The 20,367-nt window shown below is 44.9% G+C and overlaps 1 protein-coding gene across 3 annotated transcripts in view; it reads left to right on the top strand.

Moving 5' to 3' along the window:
- Nucleotides 1–19,882, top strand: part of SMARCC1 (SWI/SNF related BAF chromatin remodeling complex subunit C1) — a gene marked incomplete at its 5' end in the record, with an annotated part of 203,228 nt that extends 183,346 nt beyond the window's left edge. For all 3 annotated transcript variants that reach the window (XM_079933951.1, XM_079933950.1, XM_079933949.1), the window contains 3 exons: nucleotides 184–445; nucleotides 14,731–14,907; nucleotides 17,462–19,882. In XM_079933951.1, the coding sequence (XP_079790077.1) occupies nucleotides 184–445; nucleotides 14,731–14,907; nucleotides 17,462–17,559 (537 nt within the window). In that variant the 3' untranslated portion in view covers nucleotides 17,560–19,882. The remainder of the gene's footprint in view (nucleotides 1–183; nucleotides 446–14,730; nucleotides 14,908–17,461) is intronic.
- Nucleotides 19,883–20,367: the final 485 nt, after the last annotated feature.

Raw genomic sequence — 20,367 nt, 5'->3', positions numbered from 1 at the left:
TGACTTCATTCTACTCAGGAAATAATGCCTTTTCTCTCACTGTGGTTGTTTCAGGAGAGGAGGTGACTATGTAACTGTGATGAGCTATGTGGAACTTAGGCATCATGTAGATATCCTGCGTTGGCATCCAATCGTGAAAGACTCTCCGGATTTCATTTCTCTTCCCCTTCCTTTTCTTAATAGTTAGAACAACAGAGGCAGCAGTTGCTTACTGAACGCCAGAACTTCCACATGGAACAGCTGAAATACGCTGAGTTGCGAGCCCGACAGCAAATGGAACAGCAGCAGCATGGGCAGAACCCTCAACAGGCACACCAGCACTCAGGGGGACCTGGCCTGGCACCACTGGGAGCAGCAGGGCACCCTGGCATGATGCCTCATCAGCAGCCCCCTCCCTACCCTCTGATGCACCACCAGATGCCGCCGCCTCATCCACCTCAGCCAGGTGAGAGGAATGCTCTGCTCACCACTCAGTCTGGGGTCATCCCTGTGGCACAGAGCATCAGAGGGGGCAAACCACACTGTTGGTGATTTCTGACTAAAACTGTTCAGAATGTCCATTGTCATCTAGGATATTACACACAAGTGAATCTGCTTTTATAGCCATCACCACATAATGCCTGCCATGTTCTCTTTCCAGGGTCCTCTTGGCATTATGCCTTTTTCTTGGGTGGGTCGACAATATATCCCAGAGATCCTTAAAAATTCATCCTTGGATTGTCTACATTTTTTTTTTTAATTTATAGACATTCTCAAAGATAGACACACACAAAAAGAATAGTACAATGAACTCTTATGATAACGATCATCACCTTTCTGGCATTCTTAACTTTTTGTTATAGAAATCTTCTACTATAGACAGTAGTAGAGAGAATAGCATAATAATCCCCCAAATACCTATTGCACAGCTTCAGAATTATCAACATTTTATCTCTTCCTCCTCGCTTTGGTGTGGGAGACTTCAAAACGTATCTCTAACCAATGGAAATCTTATTCTTTAACATAACCTACTATATTACACCCAACAAAAGTAACCATAATTCCTAATAACATTAATTAAATGTCTTTGAATGCTTCATTTGTTTGAATTCGCTAATAGTTCTCTTAAATCTATTTTAACGTTTTAACAATTCACCCTCCCTTTTTTTCTTCTTTTTTAAAATGCCATTCATGTGTTTGGCTGTACCCGATCATGCACTCAAAGTGCATGGTGTCATTTCACATATCCTTCCCCCTCCTTTCCTCCCTCCCACACGTCTCCCATAAATAAACCACAGGATGGTGCTGGATATTTTAGTAGGTTCAAGTTCACTTTGGCGGTGCAGGCATTTTTCCTGTAATGTTGGTTCTTTCTTGGTGGCGTTCAGATTGGTCAGTGGTTCTGGTGTTCCAGAGTTCCCCATTAGACTCACTTAAGATTTTACCTGCCATTGAGAGTTGCTTCCTAGATCATTTATTTTACCAAGTGTTACAAAATGGTAAGATTTCTAAATTTATTATTCTGTCTGCGTTTATTTATTTATGCATTTATTTATGTAAATGTGCGTTTATTATTTATGTAAATAAATGTATTTATTATATATTTACATTTATTAGCAGTGATTCTTTTATTTAAAAAGCTTTTCTTCACCAATCATTTAGTTACCCTGAAAATCAATCCTTACAGGAAAGGCTGGATAAATGCTTCATCCTTTCCCTTTATGTATCAGGGATAAATAAATTCCCTTTATTTATTTCCCTTAATTATTTATTATTTAATAATGAGTTCAACCCCTCTGCCAAGTCACCCACACACACACACAGTCTCCAAAGGTTACCAATAAGGGTTTTTTTTCTGTTGTGTGTGTATGTGTTTAGTATTGTGAATTTATTTTTTTATTTATTTATTTTTTTTTTTTTTTTTTGCGGTACGCGGGCCTCTCACTGTTGTGGCCTCTCCCGTTGCGGAGCACAGGCTCCGGACGCGCAGGCTCAGCGGCCAAGGCTCACGGGCCCAGCTGCTCCGCGGCATGTGGGATCTTCCCAGACCGGGGCACAAACCCGTGTCCCCTGCATCAGCAGGCGGACTCTCAACCACTGCGCCACCAGGGAAGCCCTGAATTTATATTTTTATGTGTTTCAATCTATTATGGATCTTACCCATTTTCATGCTCAAATTGTCCCATCTTTTAGCTCACGGGTTCCCCTTCAGGTTGGCAACTATTCACCACATTTTAACAACCTTGAAAGTCAAGCTCACGATTCTTTCAAACTTAACTACTGACATCATTAAACCTAAAATATACCTTTAATTTCAGCATTCCCCCCACCCCCCGCAATATTCCTTCCCTTCCTAGAGGGTAATATGTATGGCTGTGTGCTGTGTATTGTATTGCTTTAGTAACAGTCTTCGTGTAAGATTTTTTTTTTTTTTTCCCGGTACGCGGGCCTCTCACTGTTGTGGCCTCTCCCGTTGCGGAGCACAGGCTCCAGACGCACAGGCTCAGCGGCCATGGCTCACAGGCCCAGCTGCTCCGCGGTGTGTGGGATCTTCCCGGACCGAGGCACGAACGTGTGTCCCCCTGCATCGGCAGGCGGACTCTCAACCACTGCGCCACCAGGGAAGCCCCCTGTAAGATTTTTATAGGTACTTTATAACCATGTGTCAAGTGCTTGCCAGAGCCAAAATTTGTGCTTTCTGGGGAGGTATGCATGTTCTCTGGCCAGGCGTGTAGAGGTGAGCTGAAATAAAAATAGAAAGACCCGGGCTTCCCTGGTGGCGCAGTGGTTGAGAGTCTGCCTGCCGATGCAGGGGACGTGGGTTTGTGCCCCGGTCCGGGAGGATCCCACATGTCGCGGAGTGGCTGGGCCCGTGAGCCATGGCTGCTGAGCCTGCGCGTCCGGAGCCTGTGCTCCGCAGCGGGAGAGGCCACAGCAGTGAGAGGCCCACGCAAAAAATAAATAAATAAATAAAAATTTAAAAAAATAAGAAATAGAAAGACCCTTGGAGCCCTGAGAAGATTCCCGACATGACTAATGTCAGTTGCCCTGACTTCCTCAAATGACAGAATTTCTAAATCTCATGGAAATAACCAGGCATGTTTGCCTGAGGAAGCCATGACGGAAAAAACTATGATCTGACAACTTGTGTTACCAACATGAATTTTTAATTTACAACCCCAAACATGTTTAGATATTAGTTCTTATTGCCTTGACCCAAAAATGGCGCTAGGTTCACTTTGGGAATCATTCATTTTCATACGCATGCATGCACACACACACACACTCACACACACTATTAAATTGCAGTTGTGGAATTTGCTACCATCGTCCCACTTGCCACTTGATCTAAATGACATTTGTGGAGATAGTTTTAGAAGTCTGCCAGGCTCATGACACAGGATACTTTATTTCTCAGTTTTCCTGTCTGTCTGCTTGAGTGGATTTTAAAACCTCCTTGTGAGATCTAATTTTCTTCCAAGTTAAAAGCTATGAATGCATAACAGAGTGATGATCACAAAGTGATTTTTCAGAAACAGTTATTTTAAATTTTTAATTCCTAAAACTCTTGGGATAAATGTTTAGGAGGGGGTTCGCTGTGGCTCCTTGGTATTTGGTTCTTAATGGTGCTAAAGCATCATCATCCACAGTAACTGTTCACAGAGAACTTCTCAGGAGCTCCACCATCTGCATTTAGAAAAGATACCCTTCTCCCTTTTTTTTCTAAATTACATCCTGGTGAGAACAGATGTTTGTATGCCAGGCCCTTCACCCCCAGTATTTTTGCTTACTTCTCATTGTCCTGCCATTACAGTTGAAGAGCTGGTGCATGCCAAGGCCATGTCACCTTGCTGCATGGTGGAGCCAGGATTCATACTGGGCTCCTTCTATTCCAAAATGATGTCACAATGCCACCTTCCATGATGGAGAACCAAGAGGGTTTAGAGCAGACTCAGATACATCTCTTCTTTTAGGGAGACAGTGGTAAAAAACTAGGGTTCATAAAATAGCCTTTAGAATAAAAATAGGTTATGTTTCTCTTTTTACTTTCTCACAGAAATAGGCTTTTCTTAAGTGAATTTTAAAGAAAATGATCATTGTGTGTATGATGAGAGTGTTTTTTAAAATCTATTTTAAAAAACTATTCTTCCTTCCTCCCTCCCTCCCTCCCTTCCTCCTTCCCTCCCTCCCTTTTTTTTTGGCCACGCCATGCTGTGTGTGGGATTTTAGTCCCCCCAACCAGGGATCGAACCCGCGCCCCTGCAGTGGAAGCATGGAGTCTTAATCACTGGACCTCCAGAGAAGTCCCTCTTTTCTTAAACATTTTTTATTGAAATGTAGTGTACATATGGAAAAATACACAAGCCATAAATATTTTGCTTGATGATTTTTAACAAAGAGAATATACCTGTGTAACCGGTACCCAGAAGCCCCCTCATACCCATCTCAGTCTCCTCCCTGCCCTTGGGTAACAGCTGTCCCGAGGTCTAACATCATAGACTAGTTGGGCTGGGTTTTTTGGGGGGTTTCTGGCGGGGGGCTGCATTGGGTCTTCGTTGCTGCGTGTGGGCTTTCTCTAGTTGCGGCAAGTGGGAACTACTCTTCATTGCAGTGCGCGGGCTTCTCATTGCAGTGGCTTCCCTTGTTGCAGAGCACACGCTCTAGGTGCGTGGGCTTCAGTAGTCGTGGCTTGTGGGCTCAGTAGTTGCGGCGCGGGCTGTAGGGCGTGAGGGCTTCAGTAGTTGTGGCACGCAGGGTCTAGAGTGCAGGCTCAGTAGTTGTGGTGCACGGGCTTAGTTGCTCCTCAGCATGTGGGATCTTCCTGGACCAGGGATTGAACCCGTGTCCCCTGCATTGGCAGGCAGATTCTTAACCACTGCACCACCAGGGAAGTCCCTGGGCTGGTTTTGAATGTTATCTGGATGGAATCACGTACTGATTTTTGTTTGTTTGCCTTCTTTCACTCTTGCTGTACGTGTCTTTCGCTCTTGCTGTTCTTTCTTCTTGTTGTACGTGTCTACTGTGGGGCTCTACCATGATTTATTAATCCATTCTCCTGTTGATGGACATTTAATTCATTTCCATTTTAGTTATTACGAATAGTAACTCCTGCTGTGAACATGCATGTGCACATGTCTTTTGGAGACATAGGTATACATTTCTGTTATGTGCGCCCCTAAGTGGTGGAATTTGTTATGTCCCTAGAGTGGGTCTTAGGATATCCATGTATTCACATTAGTTGATGCTGCCAAAATTTTGCCAAAATGATAATGCCAGTTTACGTTCTCTCTAGCAGTGTATGAGAATTCCAGCAGCTCAAGGTAATCATTTTTCATAGTTGCCCCTTTTGTGAGATTGTTTTGGAGTTTGAATGTAAAAATCAGGTGTGTTGGAAAGTAAAATGAAGAAAAATAAATTGAACCCAATAATTAAAAGCTTTCTTAATATTGACAGTTCAGAAAAGGCTGATTGTATTGTAACAGCTGAGTCTCGTACACCATATTCTAGAAATTGGCTAAAGAGGCCTTATATATCAAAGCAAGTGAGGGAGTCTGTAGTGTTTTAGGTGGAGAAGAGCTTTAGTCTCTTATTTGCCACAGGTGTAAGTTAATAAATGGGAGCATGGTCCTTCCAACTAATATTTCCTAGGTTCTAGAAAAGTTAGCGGGCCACAACGTTTATGTTAGGAGCTGAGGGTAATTATCCAGGTCAGTTTGCTAGGTTTTGGTGTTTGGTCGGAATTTATGGTGTGTGAAGGAAGGAGAAAAATCAGCCTCTGAAAGCCAGCAAGGTTGGGGAAGTGGTGAGAAGAAAGTCAAGACAAATATATTACTGAGTGGTGAATTTGTCCAGCTCTCTGACTTCTTAGAATTTAAATAATTTTGTAGATAAATCACATGTAATCTTTCTCCACTTAACTGGCCATCAGTTAGTGGTAGAGCCCATTAAAATATGGCTCATTGTTGTGAATCTGCCAGACTGTCAAACACGTATGGTCCCAGGCACCAGCAGGGCTAGTATAAACTGACACCTGTACATATTCCATTTCGTTTGTACCTCTGCAGTCCTCCCCTCCACCCCTTTAATTCATTCAAATGCTTAGAATTTTTGTATAGAGAGTACCATCTGTATGCTGCTGTCTCTCCTCCTTGGCTTTTATTATTTGGTCCTACTCCTAACTCACCTGGGAGCTCCAGCTTTTTGTAGGTTTTGTTCTTATCTGTGATAAAGTGTCCCAAGTTGATTTGTTTCCACCAAACAGATAGTCAAAGGAAGAATCTATAGTATAAAGTTGGCAAATGGAAACTGGAGGTGGCCATAGCCATCCTTATACCACCCTTAGGTTTTGTTGCTCTTCATAAAATACACAGCACTACATGTCGTCTTTTCATTTAAATTGAAAAACAGTGATTTCATGAAGTGGTTCCTAAATTAAAGGCTTACTGGTTCTTCCTGTAAGACCGCCATTCTAAATGGCACAAGGTGAATAGTCATGACAGCCATCAGTTCTTGAGCACATGCATGGTATCCCTTGCCCACACCCTGGACCATTGTATTCATGACAGCACATGGGGAACCAAGGAGAGTGGCCTGGGTAGTGGCTGCTGTGTCCTGAGATGTTCTTGATTGTGAGCAAGGAGGACACTTCTGACTGCAGGGGGTACCCTCCAGGGGCCTTGGCACCTACAGTCATCTCTCAGTATCCACCAGGGATTGGTTCCAGGAGCCCCAATGGGGGATGCATGAGTATCCATGGATTCTCAAGTCTCTTATATAAAATGGCACTGTACAGTGAATTCAGTCATCCCTCTATATCCATGGATGCAGATCCCATGAATACGGAGGAACAGAGGGCCAGGTGTATTTACAGGAAGATTACCTAAAAATCTAGTATGTAAGTGCAGTGTAAGCTCTGCCCTCCCCTTGGGCTTTTGAACCTAGTTGCAGGGCAGGAATAAAGAGGTAGATAAAGAGAATGGACTTGATGACGTGGGGTGGAAGGGCGAAGCTGGGGCGAAGTGAGAGTAGCATCGACATATATACACTACCGAATGTACAATAGTTGTCTGGTGGGAAGCAACAGTGTAGCACAGTGAGATCAGCTTGGTGCTTTGCGATGACCTAGAGCGGTGGTTGAGGGAGGCTCAAGAGGGAGGGGATATGGGGACACGTGTATGCATATGGCTGATTCGCCTTGTTGTACAACAGAAACTAACACAGTATTGTGAAGCAATTATACTCCAATAAAGTTCCATTAAAAATAAATAGTAAATGAGGCACTCTTGAGTATTAGTGCCTCATGGATCTGGAGTGAGCCACCTGCATTGGGGAAGCCTTTGTTATGTGTCTCTGTGTGTGAAAAGCAGAGAGAAAAGAACATGTTGGTTTAAATATCTTTATGGTTTCCTCATTAATAACATAAGAATTTTTAGAAGTGCCTAAGAAAAATCAGAGTAGGAATTGATCTGGTTTGATGAGAACTCAGGGATGTTAGACGTTTTAATAATAAAACTAGAATATTTTGCATCAGTTAGTAAAATATTGGTTGTTCAAGGAAATTTCAAGCAAGGCATTAGGCACTTGACTTTTAAGCCCCCAAGTTAGACCCACTTACAGAACCCTCCCCGTGGGAAATACTACTTAGGAAAGGATTACAACTACTCATCACTTCCCAGCCTCCCCTCTCCACCCAACTCGGAGCCCCACACTGAAGAGGGAAAAGGACTAGCTCGTCACATTAGCCAAGTCTTTATTATCTGCGGTGCCTTTGGTCCTGCTTGCATGATGTGATAACAAGGCTGCTGTGCCACTTTCCGGAGTAGCAGGTTATCCTTACAGAGAGAACAGTGAGGGCACAGTCTTCAACAAAGAGCGTCTGTGCCCCCCGGAAGCTGCTGCGGGAGGAGCAATCTCCGAGGAGCCTGGGCTTCCCCCTCGCTTGGCCCCGATTGTTATTTCTGTTCTGTGGGATACGCAGCCAGAGAGTGTGTCATGGATGGTTAGAAACAGCAATGAAGTATGCTTAAGCTTGGAAATTCATAGGTTCCCTCTCCTAGTTTTGTGTTCCTTACCCACCTGCCTCTCCCATCCCAAAGAATAAAAATAAAATCCTTAATATTCTTTTAGGCATGGTGGCCGTTAACGCTTTAGTATAAGATCTAATAAACCTGAGAGTGTGAGGGATTTTTCCACTAGGCAAAGCCTAATTTTAGCAAACCTTTCCATTTTTCAGGCTTCAGATGCCTGCTGTTTTAAAAAAAAAAAAAAAAGCTTGTATGTAGGTCAGACTCCCACCAGTATATGCTTTGATACTGCTGTTCTGAAGCCACATCTCTCTTATCTCTCACCTTCCTCTCTACTGGAAAAGGAAACACCTGAATTTTTTTTTAATGGAAACTACATATACACACCCTTTATTTTGTTTGGTAAGGCCTGCTCCGCTTCATTTTAGGTATCTGTAGGTCAGACTTCTTCATGTTTATTAAGAGTTAATGGAAATGCCTTCAGACATTGTCATCCATTTAAAAGTGGTGAGGGGCTTCCCTGGTGGTACAGTGGTTAAGAATCTGCCTGCCAATGCAGGGGACATGGGTTCAAGCCCTGGTCCAGGAAGATCCCACATGCCGCGGAGCAACTAAGCACGTGCGCCACAACTACTGAGCCCACGTGCCACAACTGTTGAAGCCCGCGCGCCTAGAGCCCGTGCTCCTCAACAAGAGAAGCCACCCCAATGAGAAGCCCGCGCACCGCAATGAAGAGTAGCCCCCGCTTGCCGCAACTAGAGGAAGCCTGCGTGCAGCAACAAAGACCCAACACAGCCAAAAATAAAAAAAAAAGTGGTGAGACCTGTATCAGAAACCAGAAAACCCAAGGACATTTAGATTTCAAAAGGACAGGGGTTGGGTTTCCCTGGTGGCGCAGTGGTTAAGAATCCACCTGCCAGTGCAGGGGACACGGGTTCGAGCCCTGGTCCAGGAAGATCCCACATGCCGTGGAGCAACTGAGCCCATGCACCACAACTGCTGAGCCTGCGCTCTAGAGCCCGCGAGCCACAACTACTGAGCCCGTGCACAGCAACAAGAGAAACCACCACAATGAGAAGCCCAAGCACCAAACAAAGAGTAGCCCCCGCTCGCCACAACTAGAGGAAGCCCATGCACAGCAACGAAGACCCAACACAGTCAAAAACAAAATAAATAAATTTATTTTTTAAAAAAAGAGAAATCGGCTTTCCCACGGAAAGAAATACCCTTTTAAGGCAGGGTGGTGTAAAGGAAAGGAGAATGAGCCTCAGGGTCAGACAGCTCAGTCCCTTGTTCCTTGTGACTTTCAAACAAATTCCATAGCCTCTCTAAGATTTTGTTTCCTTATCTTGAAACTGGGCCCTTACTTCAGCCTTCCTAACAACCTGAAGGATTCCATGAGACAACTGTCTTTGCCTGGGAAGTGACAGGCCCCAACTCAGAGCAACATTCTGTCCCCTCCTTGTCCTCTAAATCCACTGCCATAGGCACACCAGCACCTTTGGATGGCACAGGGGCATTGCCTCACTCTTGGTGCTTCTTGCTTTCCTGAGAAATGTTTGTCTGTGCAAGGTCCCACAGTGGAAGTAAATGGTTTTTCTTCTAGTTCTTCCTTTTTGCTGCCACCTTTCCCAAGGAGCCATTGTCCTCTCATACCTTAAATACCCATACCCCAGTGGCTTTATGGCTCTGTTTGTGACAGGAGGATAGAAGAACTTTGTTTTACAGAAAGCTTCAGGATTTACAGCAAGAGAAAGGAAAAGTTTTTTCCAGCTGTTGGGCAAATAGCCTTGGAAAACCCTAAAGCTATTCTATCCCAGCTTGTTGCCATAAAGATATAGGGAAATAGGTAAATGGGCCACTGCCGCTGAGCAGGTAGCTTTGGAAACAGCACTGATGGGCCTGACAGCCGAGCCTGCAAGGCTTATCCCAGTGTGTTTTGGTAGTTATCACCTTGTGTCCATGTGCCAGTGATTCCTCTTTGCCAGATTGTTTCTGGAGCTAGGTGTGGGTTGAATACCTGACCCATCACTTTATTGGCAGCAGGGTTTGTATCACATAGTCTGCTGGAAGACAGATGGGCCCCCTTCCTCCAGACCTTCATCCTCAGAGTGCACTGTATTGCAAACACCAGATCTGAAGCCAGAGTACCCAGGTCAGAGCTGGGCTCCCTTATTTATACACTTTATGACATTGGGTGAGCTACTCAGTCTTTGTTTTCCCCTTTCATAAACGTGGTAACTTACAACAACAGAAACGTAGGTCTCACAATTCTGGGAGCTGCTAGAGCAAGGTCATGTTCCCTCCAGGGGCTCTAGGGGAGAGTCTGTTCATTGCATCTTCCAGCTTCTGGTGTCTGGTAGCATTCCTTGGCTTGTGGCCACATCTCTCTTTACTCCATCTTTACCTTCTTTCTCCTCTGTGTCTTTTCCTCCATGTGTCCCATATAAGAACACTTGTCATTGGATTTAGGGCCCACCAGAATAATCTAGGATGATCTTAAGGTCCTTAACTTAAATCTGCAAAGATGCTTTTTCCAAATATGGTTACATTTGCAGGTTCCAGGTATTAGAACGTGTGCATTATCTGTTTGGGGGCCACCATCCAACCCACTGCAAGGTGCTGGAAAGTATATTTGATAAAATTATGTATTGCAGGAAGCAGAGCAGTTTCCTTATTGTTGATATAGTGAAGAAGAAAACATGGTGTTTGGAATTAAAGTTTACATCTCAGATTTTTTTTTTAAATGCTGACTGTTATATTAAGTCCTTTCACAGGAACTGTTTCATTTGAGCACAGAATAGTGTGGTAGAAAGAGAATTGGATTTAGAATCGGAAGACTTGGATCTCATTCCTCTTACAAGTTCTGTGACCGTAAAGAAGTCTCTTAACTTTTCTGAGCTTCTGTTTACTGTCTATAAAATGAGAATATTTGCCCTGCCTCTCATAAGGCAGAGCCAGTGACATAATAAGGCACCATAAGAAATAAACAGTTTCCCTGATCATACAGAGAGAGTACAGCAGATATTTAGCATCACTCTTTATAATAATCTCAGGAAACTGAGGCTCCGGGCATCCTAAATGACTTGTCCAAGACCACTCATCTGGGTTGGCGTGAAGTAGAAGTGAGATCGCACTGTTCAGCTTCCAGGCACGTTCATCTTCACTTTCCCTGTCGAGAATGGTATTGGGTGGCTTTCTGACTGGGATGCTCACTGGTCAGCCAGGAGTTTGGACAACCCACACCTTGCTCTAGACTTCAAAGTATAAAAACTCTGTCAGACTGTTGTGGACGACATTGGTTAGGACTGAACAGTTGCGTGTCTTATTACTTAGCACACACCTGGTCTCTGCTCTTCCTTCTTTCTTTCTTTCTCCCTTACTCAGTACTCTTTCTGGCCTTTTTGTAAAGGCATTCTTCAGTGTTCTGCTGTTGGTTTTCTGGAGAGAGAGACCTGAGACGGGCTGGCAAAATGTTCTTCCTGACTTGCTCAAGGCCTCTTGTCCAGGTTGAACTGGGTAGAAGGAGGGAATCTGCACCCATTGATAAACACGGGCCGTATTATCTGTTCTAGTGAATGGCTTCCATTCATCACAGCAAGTCCATTGAAAGTGTTCTTTCATCTCCAGGTTGGGATTCTGTAGGTCTAGACTTCATACTAGGCCTCCTGTCCCCAACAACAGCAAAAGTATCTCCTCTTGCCCTGTCTCACCACCTGGAATACCATCAAAAAATCATTAGTAGAAACTCAGAGAGTGGGGGAAAAAAAGCATTGTGTTTAGTAATGGCCTCACAGGTGTTTGGTAGGAAGGAAACTGGGAGAGTTACAGAGGACAGACCCTGATTCTTAGAATAATAAGGCTCTGTGTGTGCTACTTATTGCCCATTGGAAACTTTTGAGAGTTCTGTATCTTCCCTTCACCCCATCTCTGTGTTCCGCTGGAATGACAGCCAATTCCACACCTCCTGTTTCCAAAGCAAAATTCCTTCCCCATTCTCTACACTCCACATGCCAGTTAGGTGCCAAACCCGAATTCTTTCTCCTTCTCAGCTTCATACTCACCCCTCCTCCTCATTCTCTTACCCATCCCCAGGAAGCCTGTAGGGTGCTGTTCTCAACTCTTATCTACTTATCCTGCCCTCATGCAGCCCCTACTTCTCTGCAAAAGCTCTCTTCCTCTGCTCTAGGCTCAGACTCCTCTGCATCCCTTCTTAAAGCTTTCCATCACACAGAAAATCAGGCCCATGTTCCTCATTTCTCCAGAACCTTTCACCCAGTCCCCTGTAGCCTTACCGGGCGAAGTCCCTCACCCCATTCTGTGTGTGTGACTCATCCGGTCCCCTTTGCTTTGATTCATGTCAGACAAACCAACCGTGGACAACTTGGCTCTGTAGCCTGGGCACTTTTTTTAATAACCTTTTGAGCTTGTTAATCCTCGGTGAAATGCAAGTGATAGATAATAAGGTGATGCAGTTACCTCAGAGGGGATGGCGAGTATGAAGATGCTACGTATAAATGGAACAATATTCATATTATGTTCTGATTGTGTAACTCAGGCTAGGCCTTGTGCTTAGGATAGTCTGCTGTTATCCTGTTCCTAATTCCCCTCCTTCACTTTATATACACATTATCCAAAGTCTCAAGTCATTCACAAGTTGCTCTTGGTTAACCAGAAGGTATTATTTTCTTTTACTTGCTTCTTCTATAGTTTTCCCTTGATTTGCCTGCCACACCTTCATGTGTACTCATCCTTTGTATGGCTTGTAATATACTTGGCATTTGTTTTTTTATCTCTTGTGTCATTCCCTACGTGGATAGACTCCTCAGCACAGCCTAAATCTGTCCTAGCACTGTGGCACAGGCACCCAGCTTTAATTAGTGAAGTTCAGTGGTGTAGTAGTAGTGGTAGTCTCAGCCCAGCACCTGCTCTTGCTTTCTCTGAGGTGATTTGATCAAGTTGTCCTCCAGCAGATGGGCCTCTGGGGCTCCTCTGCTGTACTTTTGCATGATTGCATTATAGAGCACAGGAAGGTGGGCCAGAGGACCCAAAATTTGCTGTTCTTTTCATTCTGAGGCATAAGGTTGATGCCTCCCTATGCTTTTAAAAAATAGTCCCCCAAAGACAGTGGACCACTTCTCTTCCTGAATCTTGTATCTCACTGGGGTTCTCTTCATTGACACCCTGTAGTGAAAAGCTCTGCTCTTTGAGTCCTGGCTCATGGAACAGACACTGGAAATGGATGGTGTGAGGCTTGAAGCTTTGTGTGTCTGTCTTAAGACAGGCCTTTTTCTAAGCACTGACAGAGAATTCTTCACTTGAGTTATCTCCAGTACTGCTCTATATATTTTAGTTGCCAGTTAGCTGTCTGGTAGTCCCATCTTCCAAGCTTGAACCTCAAGCGTTCTTATTTCCAGCTGTCTCAGGACTATGCCTAGAAGCCTGTGTTCAGTTTCATATAGTTGACCTTACATAGGTGTGCTAATGTCCCTAGATTAAAAAACGAAAGAAAGAAAAAACTACAATAGATTCTCTTTCCTTATTCTGTAGAGATTATGATTTGTCCTTATATATAGCTTCAGCCTTGGTTTGTGCCCATTAAACAATTCTCCTTTGTTTGTGGCTCTTTAAAGCCAAGCCCAGGAGCCAGAGTTGAAGAATTAATACATATCCACCACCATATCTAAGGGAGGTTTGGCTAACTGCAACCAAATCTGGCCTATCTCCTGTTTTTGTAGGGGCCATAGGCTAAGAATGGTTTTTACAGTTTAAGTGGTTGGGGAAAACTTGAAAGAATGTTTATGTCACATGAAAATTATGTGAAATTCACATTTCAGAGTCCATAAACAAAGATGTTTCGGTAACCTATTTGTTACACATTGTCTGACTGCCTTCATACTACAGTAGCAAAGTTAAATAGTTGTGACAGAGGCCATATGGCCTGCCAAGTCCAAATACTTACTGTCTGGCTCTACAGAAAAAGTTTGCTGAAAGTTCTAAAGACTCAGTGTGAAACTGAATGCAGGAGGTGTTTCATGGTCCTTATGTCTAGCGTCTCCCATTGTGCACATCAAAGCAAGAGGAAGAGGTGAAGGAGTTGCCTGTTTCCCATATGTCTCCCCCACCATGGTTCTCCAGAGCCAGTGCTTCCTGGTTGGGGAGAGAGGGAGAGATTTTTTTGTGAACAGGACTTGAGGATTCCAATTAGAATCCCTTTTTAATTGTGATTTCACAGTATTGATCAATACCCTTTCAGGCATACACATTCCCACATAGCCTGTGCATGAAGCTCAATCTGGACTGAGCTTCAGTCCTTGGACTGTGCGCTGACTTGCTGTTAAAGTCCTTCTTTCCACTCCCTGTGGTCTTTGCTTGGCATTTTGTGTCCTCAGGAAGATACTGGACAATCCATTGTTCACCCAAACTAACCAGAATTAATGCTTTCTTTTAAGGATGTTTGGTAACTGTTTCTTACAGCTACTGTCTACCTATAGCAGGGTTTGGGGTAATCATTCACTTCACAGATCTGCCCCATTATCCCTCTGTCCCCCCACCCCACCCCAAATTAAAAGCTGGACAGAGAGATTATTACAGATTATTGCTCTGTTGATCTTTCTGATTGTTTTGGAGGGTTAGGTATTTGTCTGTATTTAGCAGTCTCGGGCAGTGAGTTGATTCCTTTTTTTCCTAGTACATTTACCTCAGTACTTTAAATCTCCCTCCACAGGTCAGATACCAGGTCCAGGTTCCATGATGTCTGGGCAGCCCATGCCAGGCCGCATGATGTCCACCGTTGCAGCCAACATCCACCCCCCTGGGAGTGGCCCTACCCCTCCTGGTATGCCTCCAATCCCAGGAAACATCTTAGGACCCCGGGTACCCCTCACAGCACCTAACGGCATGTGTAAGTAGCAAGGTGGGAGATGTATTACCCCCGGGTCTTTTAGGGAGGGCTATACACAGGGAGGCAGGCTTTTTGTTCTCTCTGGGGTTTGACAGGTCCATGGACAGTATGACCTGTGAGAGTGGTTTCCAAAAGACTGTTTTTTTAGTCATTCCTCTTCAGTACCCCTGGTGGACAGGTACCCAGGTGATGAGTGCAAAGTGCTCCCAGTTAGTCGGGCTCTTATGCCATACATAGCCTTCGTGACATGCACTCGTGACTCCAGGGTCTGTTAGGAGGCCAGGGGCATGCCTTGCCCACTCCTGATTAAGCCTATGTAATTTGAATCTTGGAAGACATACAGAGCTACTGGTAGTTGTTTTCCCTATAGGAGCCTTTTATGGATTCAGGGTTTAAAAGTGGCAGGTGTAAAGAAAAGAATAGGGGCTTCCCTGGTGGCACAGTGGTTGAGAGTCCGCCTGCCGGTGCAGGGGACATGGGTTCGTGCCCCGGTCCGGGAAGATCCCACATGCCGCGGAGCAGCTGGGCCCGTGAGCCATGGCCGCTGAGCCTGCGCGTCCGGAGCCTGTGCTCCACAACGGGAGAGGCCACAACAGTGAGAGGCCCGTGTACCGCAAAAAAAAAAAAAAAAAAAAGAATAGGATCTGGTTTAGGGCAGGAATAACAAGTAAGTTTCTTGTAGCCATTTTGATATATTTGTAGTGGCTGCTTAGACTAAGGAAGGAGTATTCAGGGCTGTGTTGAGAAGGAATTTGAGGTCTTAGCAGGCTCCATGGAGAAGGCACAGATGCTGCTGAACGATGTCTGCCTGGTGGTATGTGCAAAGCCAGCTAGCTCATTTCTGCCATGGGGCCCTTGTCCTACTCCAACCCTGGCCTCCAGAGGACTGCATCAGAGCTTGGCCTGCTCTTTACTCCTGTAGAGCAGGAGTAATGATCCCAAAATGCAGCCGATAGTGGCCATGTTCCCAGCCACATCTGTGATCCCAGGTCCATTTAGAAGTCACGTATGTGAGGAGGAGTTAGCTTCTGTTCACAATACAGAGCTAGGATGTATAGGAATTCCTGGCCTCCAGGAGCTTTAGTTGGGAAAATACGAAATGAACAAGTGGATAGTAGTATAGGGTTTACCATAAGTTACGCGAGGCTGTGAAGTGACTTGAGTTCACTGTAGTTCTCTGGGAGACTTCCTAGGGCCAGGAGGCAGGGACTATCGACAGAGGTACATCTCCTTTCTCATTGGACCCACAGGGTCCAAGGACAAAGTAGCTGCACAGAAGAAAGACAGCAATTGAGCTGGATCAGTATAGGATCACAACAATAGAAAAAGGTATCTCTGAGTCAGTGATCAGAGGCTGTAGTCTAGTGGGTACCTCTTTTCCTTGGCAAGAAAATCCTTGCCTTGCCGCCTTACAGGCAGTATACAAATGTGCTGGCTGATAAGGAGGTTTGACCAGTTTGCCCATCCCCTTTGCAGAGATAATGTCATTGGTCTTTACCACGGTCATGTCCTGCTGGTAACCCGCGATTTGTGTACAGGATTCCATCCTAAAGGGCCCTCAGTGGAGCACCTTGAGAATGTGGAAGGTTTGCTCCCGATCACTTCCTGCCACAAATGAATTTCAGGGATTCTGAACCGCTGACTTGGCTCCAGGGCACTGGGCAGGCCTCATCAGGCGAGTCGCTTCCCGTCTCCAGGCCCTGGTTTCCTCCACTGCAAGATGACACAAGGGATTAGATCAGTGGGCTTCAAAATGCTTTGAAGAGCCTTAGCAGTTTGGTGGAGATCTCCTAGGGGGAAAGTTGGGTGAATTGACTGGTAAGGAAGGCTGCAGTTTAATTATTTGTTTCATATGTTTTCATTTCCGGCAAAATCTAGTTTAAAAAATCCCTGGATTAAATTATATCCGGGGTTCCTTTGAAAAGCAGCTAAAATTGAAACAGGAAAGAGCCCCAGACACTCATACTAATTGTTCCCTTCAGGACCTGACCTAGTTTTGGCCAAAAATCCAAGGACTGCAGTTCAGGAGCTGTGGGGCCTCCCAGGACTGTCCAACTTGTCAGCAGCTGTCTCAAGTGAAGCTGTCTGGCCCTGCTGGAGATAGTTAATATCAGCAAGAAGTTTCTGATAATCTGTTTTGTGCCCAGCTAGGCTAGGCACTATGAGAAAGAAAAGAAGACACAGAACTTGCCCAGGAAGGAGCTTATCATTTAACTGAAGAAATAAAATTAGCAGTGAGAACCATTAAAATACAATAAAATCAAAATATAATTAAGTTTTGAAAAGGTCTGGAGTGATTCTTGGAAGGGGTGGGCCTTGAAGGAGATTGGGGCAGGTTCAGACACCTCCCCACTCCCCCAACCTCATGGGTCAGGGGAAGCAACATGAGCAGTGACCTGGAGGTCCAGATGGACCTGCGCCACGTAGATCGCAGCGGCAGCAGTGCCTCACAGGCGATAAAGAAACCTTCTTAAGTCATTTTTCTCTAAATGGGCTCTTCCCTGAGCCCCTGTGTTTCCAACAATGATGAGTTAACTTCTGGATGTGTTTGCAGATCCCCCTCCGCCGCAGCAGCAGCCACCTCCTCCACCACCTACAGATGGAGTCCCTCCGCCTCCCGCTCCAGGCCCACCAGCCTCGGCTGCGCCCTAGCCTGGAAGATGCAGGGGACGTCCACGCCCAGCGCCACCAGCTGGAGTGGGGATGACAGGACTTGTGTTACTCAGCTTCCTTGGGTTTCTTTCAGGATTTTTATTCTTGCAGCCCCAAGCACACATCCCTTATTTCCCCATTTCTCTTGCCACCCCTGTCCATGCTCTGACACGTCTTGTGTTAGGTCCTCCTCCAACACTCAGGGGGAAGCCTGTGGTGACAGTGTGCCCTGGTCATCCTAAAAATACCCAGTGTCTCCCTGTCCTGGTATGGGGTATGCTGACAGTTTATCTGCAGGTCCTATCAACAGTAGTGTTTCTATGTCTGTCATTTTTGCTCTCCTGCAGTTTTTTTGCTTTGTCTTATGCTTTTATGGATAATGCTTTATAATCATTATCTTTTTCTTTCTTTGGGGGGGATGGGTCATTATTGCTTTAAAGGAGAGCATCCTAAGTTAATAGGAACCAAAAAATAATGATGGGCAGAGGGGATAGCCAGAAGGGATAAACCTTAAGGCATTATAAGTGACCTTATTTCTGCTTATCTGAGCTAAGAATGGTGCTGATGGTGAAGGTTCATGAGACTTTTGCCACACATGGACGCACCAGAATTAAAAGAGATGGGCAAAGGGATCCCACTGACTTCATCCCTAGTGAGGACTGTGAGCACCTCCAGCCTGCCTGGCAGAACATCCCCCTTTAGTCCCTGGTAGGGGAGAGCACAAGCATTAGAACAGATCCACTTCTTCCCCAGGCCCACTGGTTCTGGTTTTCTATGCAGACGGTTTGTTAGATTCCGGGGGCGGGGTGGGGGGCTTGTTCTTCTGAGGGCAGTGTGAGCTTTGAGGGCTGCATTTGGGAGGCATTCCTTAGTTTCCTAGACTAGCCAGGGAAGTTTTGGGCGTCTAGGGCAACGGCCACCCAATGAATGTAGCCCACTATTCACTGCTTTGTATGCATTCTTTTTTTCTCCCTCTTTAAAAAAAAAAACCTTAAAAAAAAAAAGAGTAAGTAGATAGTGCTGATAAACATTTTAGCTCATGGAACTTGATTAGGTTGGCTGGGGGTACAAGTCCCCAAACTACCTCTTGCAGTAGCCAGGGTGAAGGATTTAGTGAAGCGGTACTTTAGGTTTGGGGTGGGATTGGAGAAGTGGGGCAGGATCAACAGCCTCTCATCCCTTCTCCCTTCCCTGTCTGAGATCTCACATTCCATCTATCACAGGGTTGTCAAGGAGATGCTGTGGGTACCAAGGAGCTCACTTGGCAATCAGAGCATCATGCTTTGAGGGTGAGGTTCTCGGGCTAGGAGAGTGGAATACCATTCCAGAGGAAGAGCCACAAAAATGCCTTAATATGAGCCCATTTCTACCCCTGCTGATGAGTGACTTAAAGAGTTCTTGGTGTTCTCTTCTTGTCCTTCTTCCCTCCCCTCTGTCTTTCCATGGGTGGGGAAAGGGTGTTTTGAGTAGAGCTTGATTTCCAAAGCACCTGGCTTCTTCACAGTTTCAAGTGGCAGTTTCATTTAGAATGCAAAGTGGAACATCTTTTGGATACCTTTTCTATATATTCTATAAAGCTTTACATATGTGAGGGTGTGGGAAGGTGTTTATAAAACACCCTAGAACTTTCTTCCTTAATGTCAGAAAGCAAAAAAAAAAAGGAAAAAATTAAACCACAGTTAAGATTTGCCTTTCAAACCCTCAGGTGTTACCTCTAACCAGGTGGCCCTGGTCACCATCAGAGTACTGGAACCAAGGAGACCTTGTTCCTTTTTTGAGTTTATTCTGGATTCTTGGAGTGGAAATGAGCTTGTTCCTACTGGAGTTTAATTCCATTGCTTTTGACTCCAGAAGGACCCCCGTGCCTTTTGACAATGGCCAGGGTTTTATTTTCACACCAGTCTTTCCCAAAGGAAATTCATTCCAAATACTTACCTTTTCCACTGAGGTCTTAGAAAGAAAATGGAATTCTGGTTCATACTGTGGTCTCTTGTAACCTCAGGTCTTTAATGTGATCACTTTCAAATTTAAAAGATCCAGGTGGAAGTATTTTTACTATGCTGGTAATCTACAGAATACCTGAATTCTTACACTGTTATGTTTCAGTATAAGTGGTGACTTTTTATGTCTGATCTGGTTTCATTCCTGTAATACAGCCACCCGATTTTGTGAGGGGGGAATAATATGTGGTTTTTGTACAAACATGTTTCTCAATGTGTTATTTTGGAAAAGTGAAGAGAGGGAGTTTTGGGAGATTGGAAGAAGTTCATCAAGAAGGCTTAATCTCCCTCTTTTTCAGTGAATAAATGGAACATCATTTCTGGATTCTAGTCCCATTCTCTGCGTTCATGTACCAGTTTCTTCATGTGTCCCAAGAAGAGTCTAAATACTCAGCCTCACCTGGTCTTGGTCATCAGTTAATGTTCAGTGGTGCGGGTTTCCTGACCGACTGACCACCTTCTCACCTTCATGAGGCTTAAGGAACATATGGTTGATGTGCCTTGCCCACTTTTTATTTCCATGGTCTAAGTGGAGAAAGATGAGTAGAAGTTATCCAGGAAGGGTGGCCAACATCCTGGCACCCCCAAGAGAGGAGTAGTTCTGCTTGGTGCAGTAGAGAATGTTTGTCAGGTTGCAGTTTAGACAGCCTCAAGTTGGAGGCCGGCATTGAGGGCAGATGATTCTGTGAACTTTGATACGCTCTCATGGACAGCCTTTGAGCACCCACAGGTGCACGCCCTGTGCAGAAAACGGAAACCAGTGCTTTCAAGATGCTTGTGAACCCAGTGGAGCAAAAGAAGCGGATTC

The sequence above is a fragment of the Stenella coeruleoalba genome (genome assembly GCF_951394435.1).
Source record: "Stenella coeruleoalba genome assembly, chromosome: 10".
Classification (NCBI taxonomy): domain Eukaryota; kingdom Metazoa; phylum Chordata; class Mammalia; order Artiodactyla; family Delphinidae; genus Stenella; species Stenella coeruleoalba.
The sequence above is the reverse complement of the archived record's forward strand: the minus strand, read 5'-3'. Positions and strand labels throughout refer to the sequence as shown.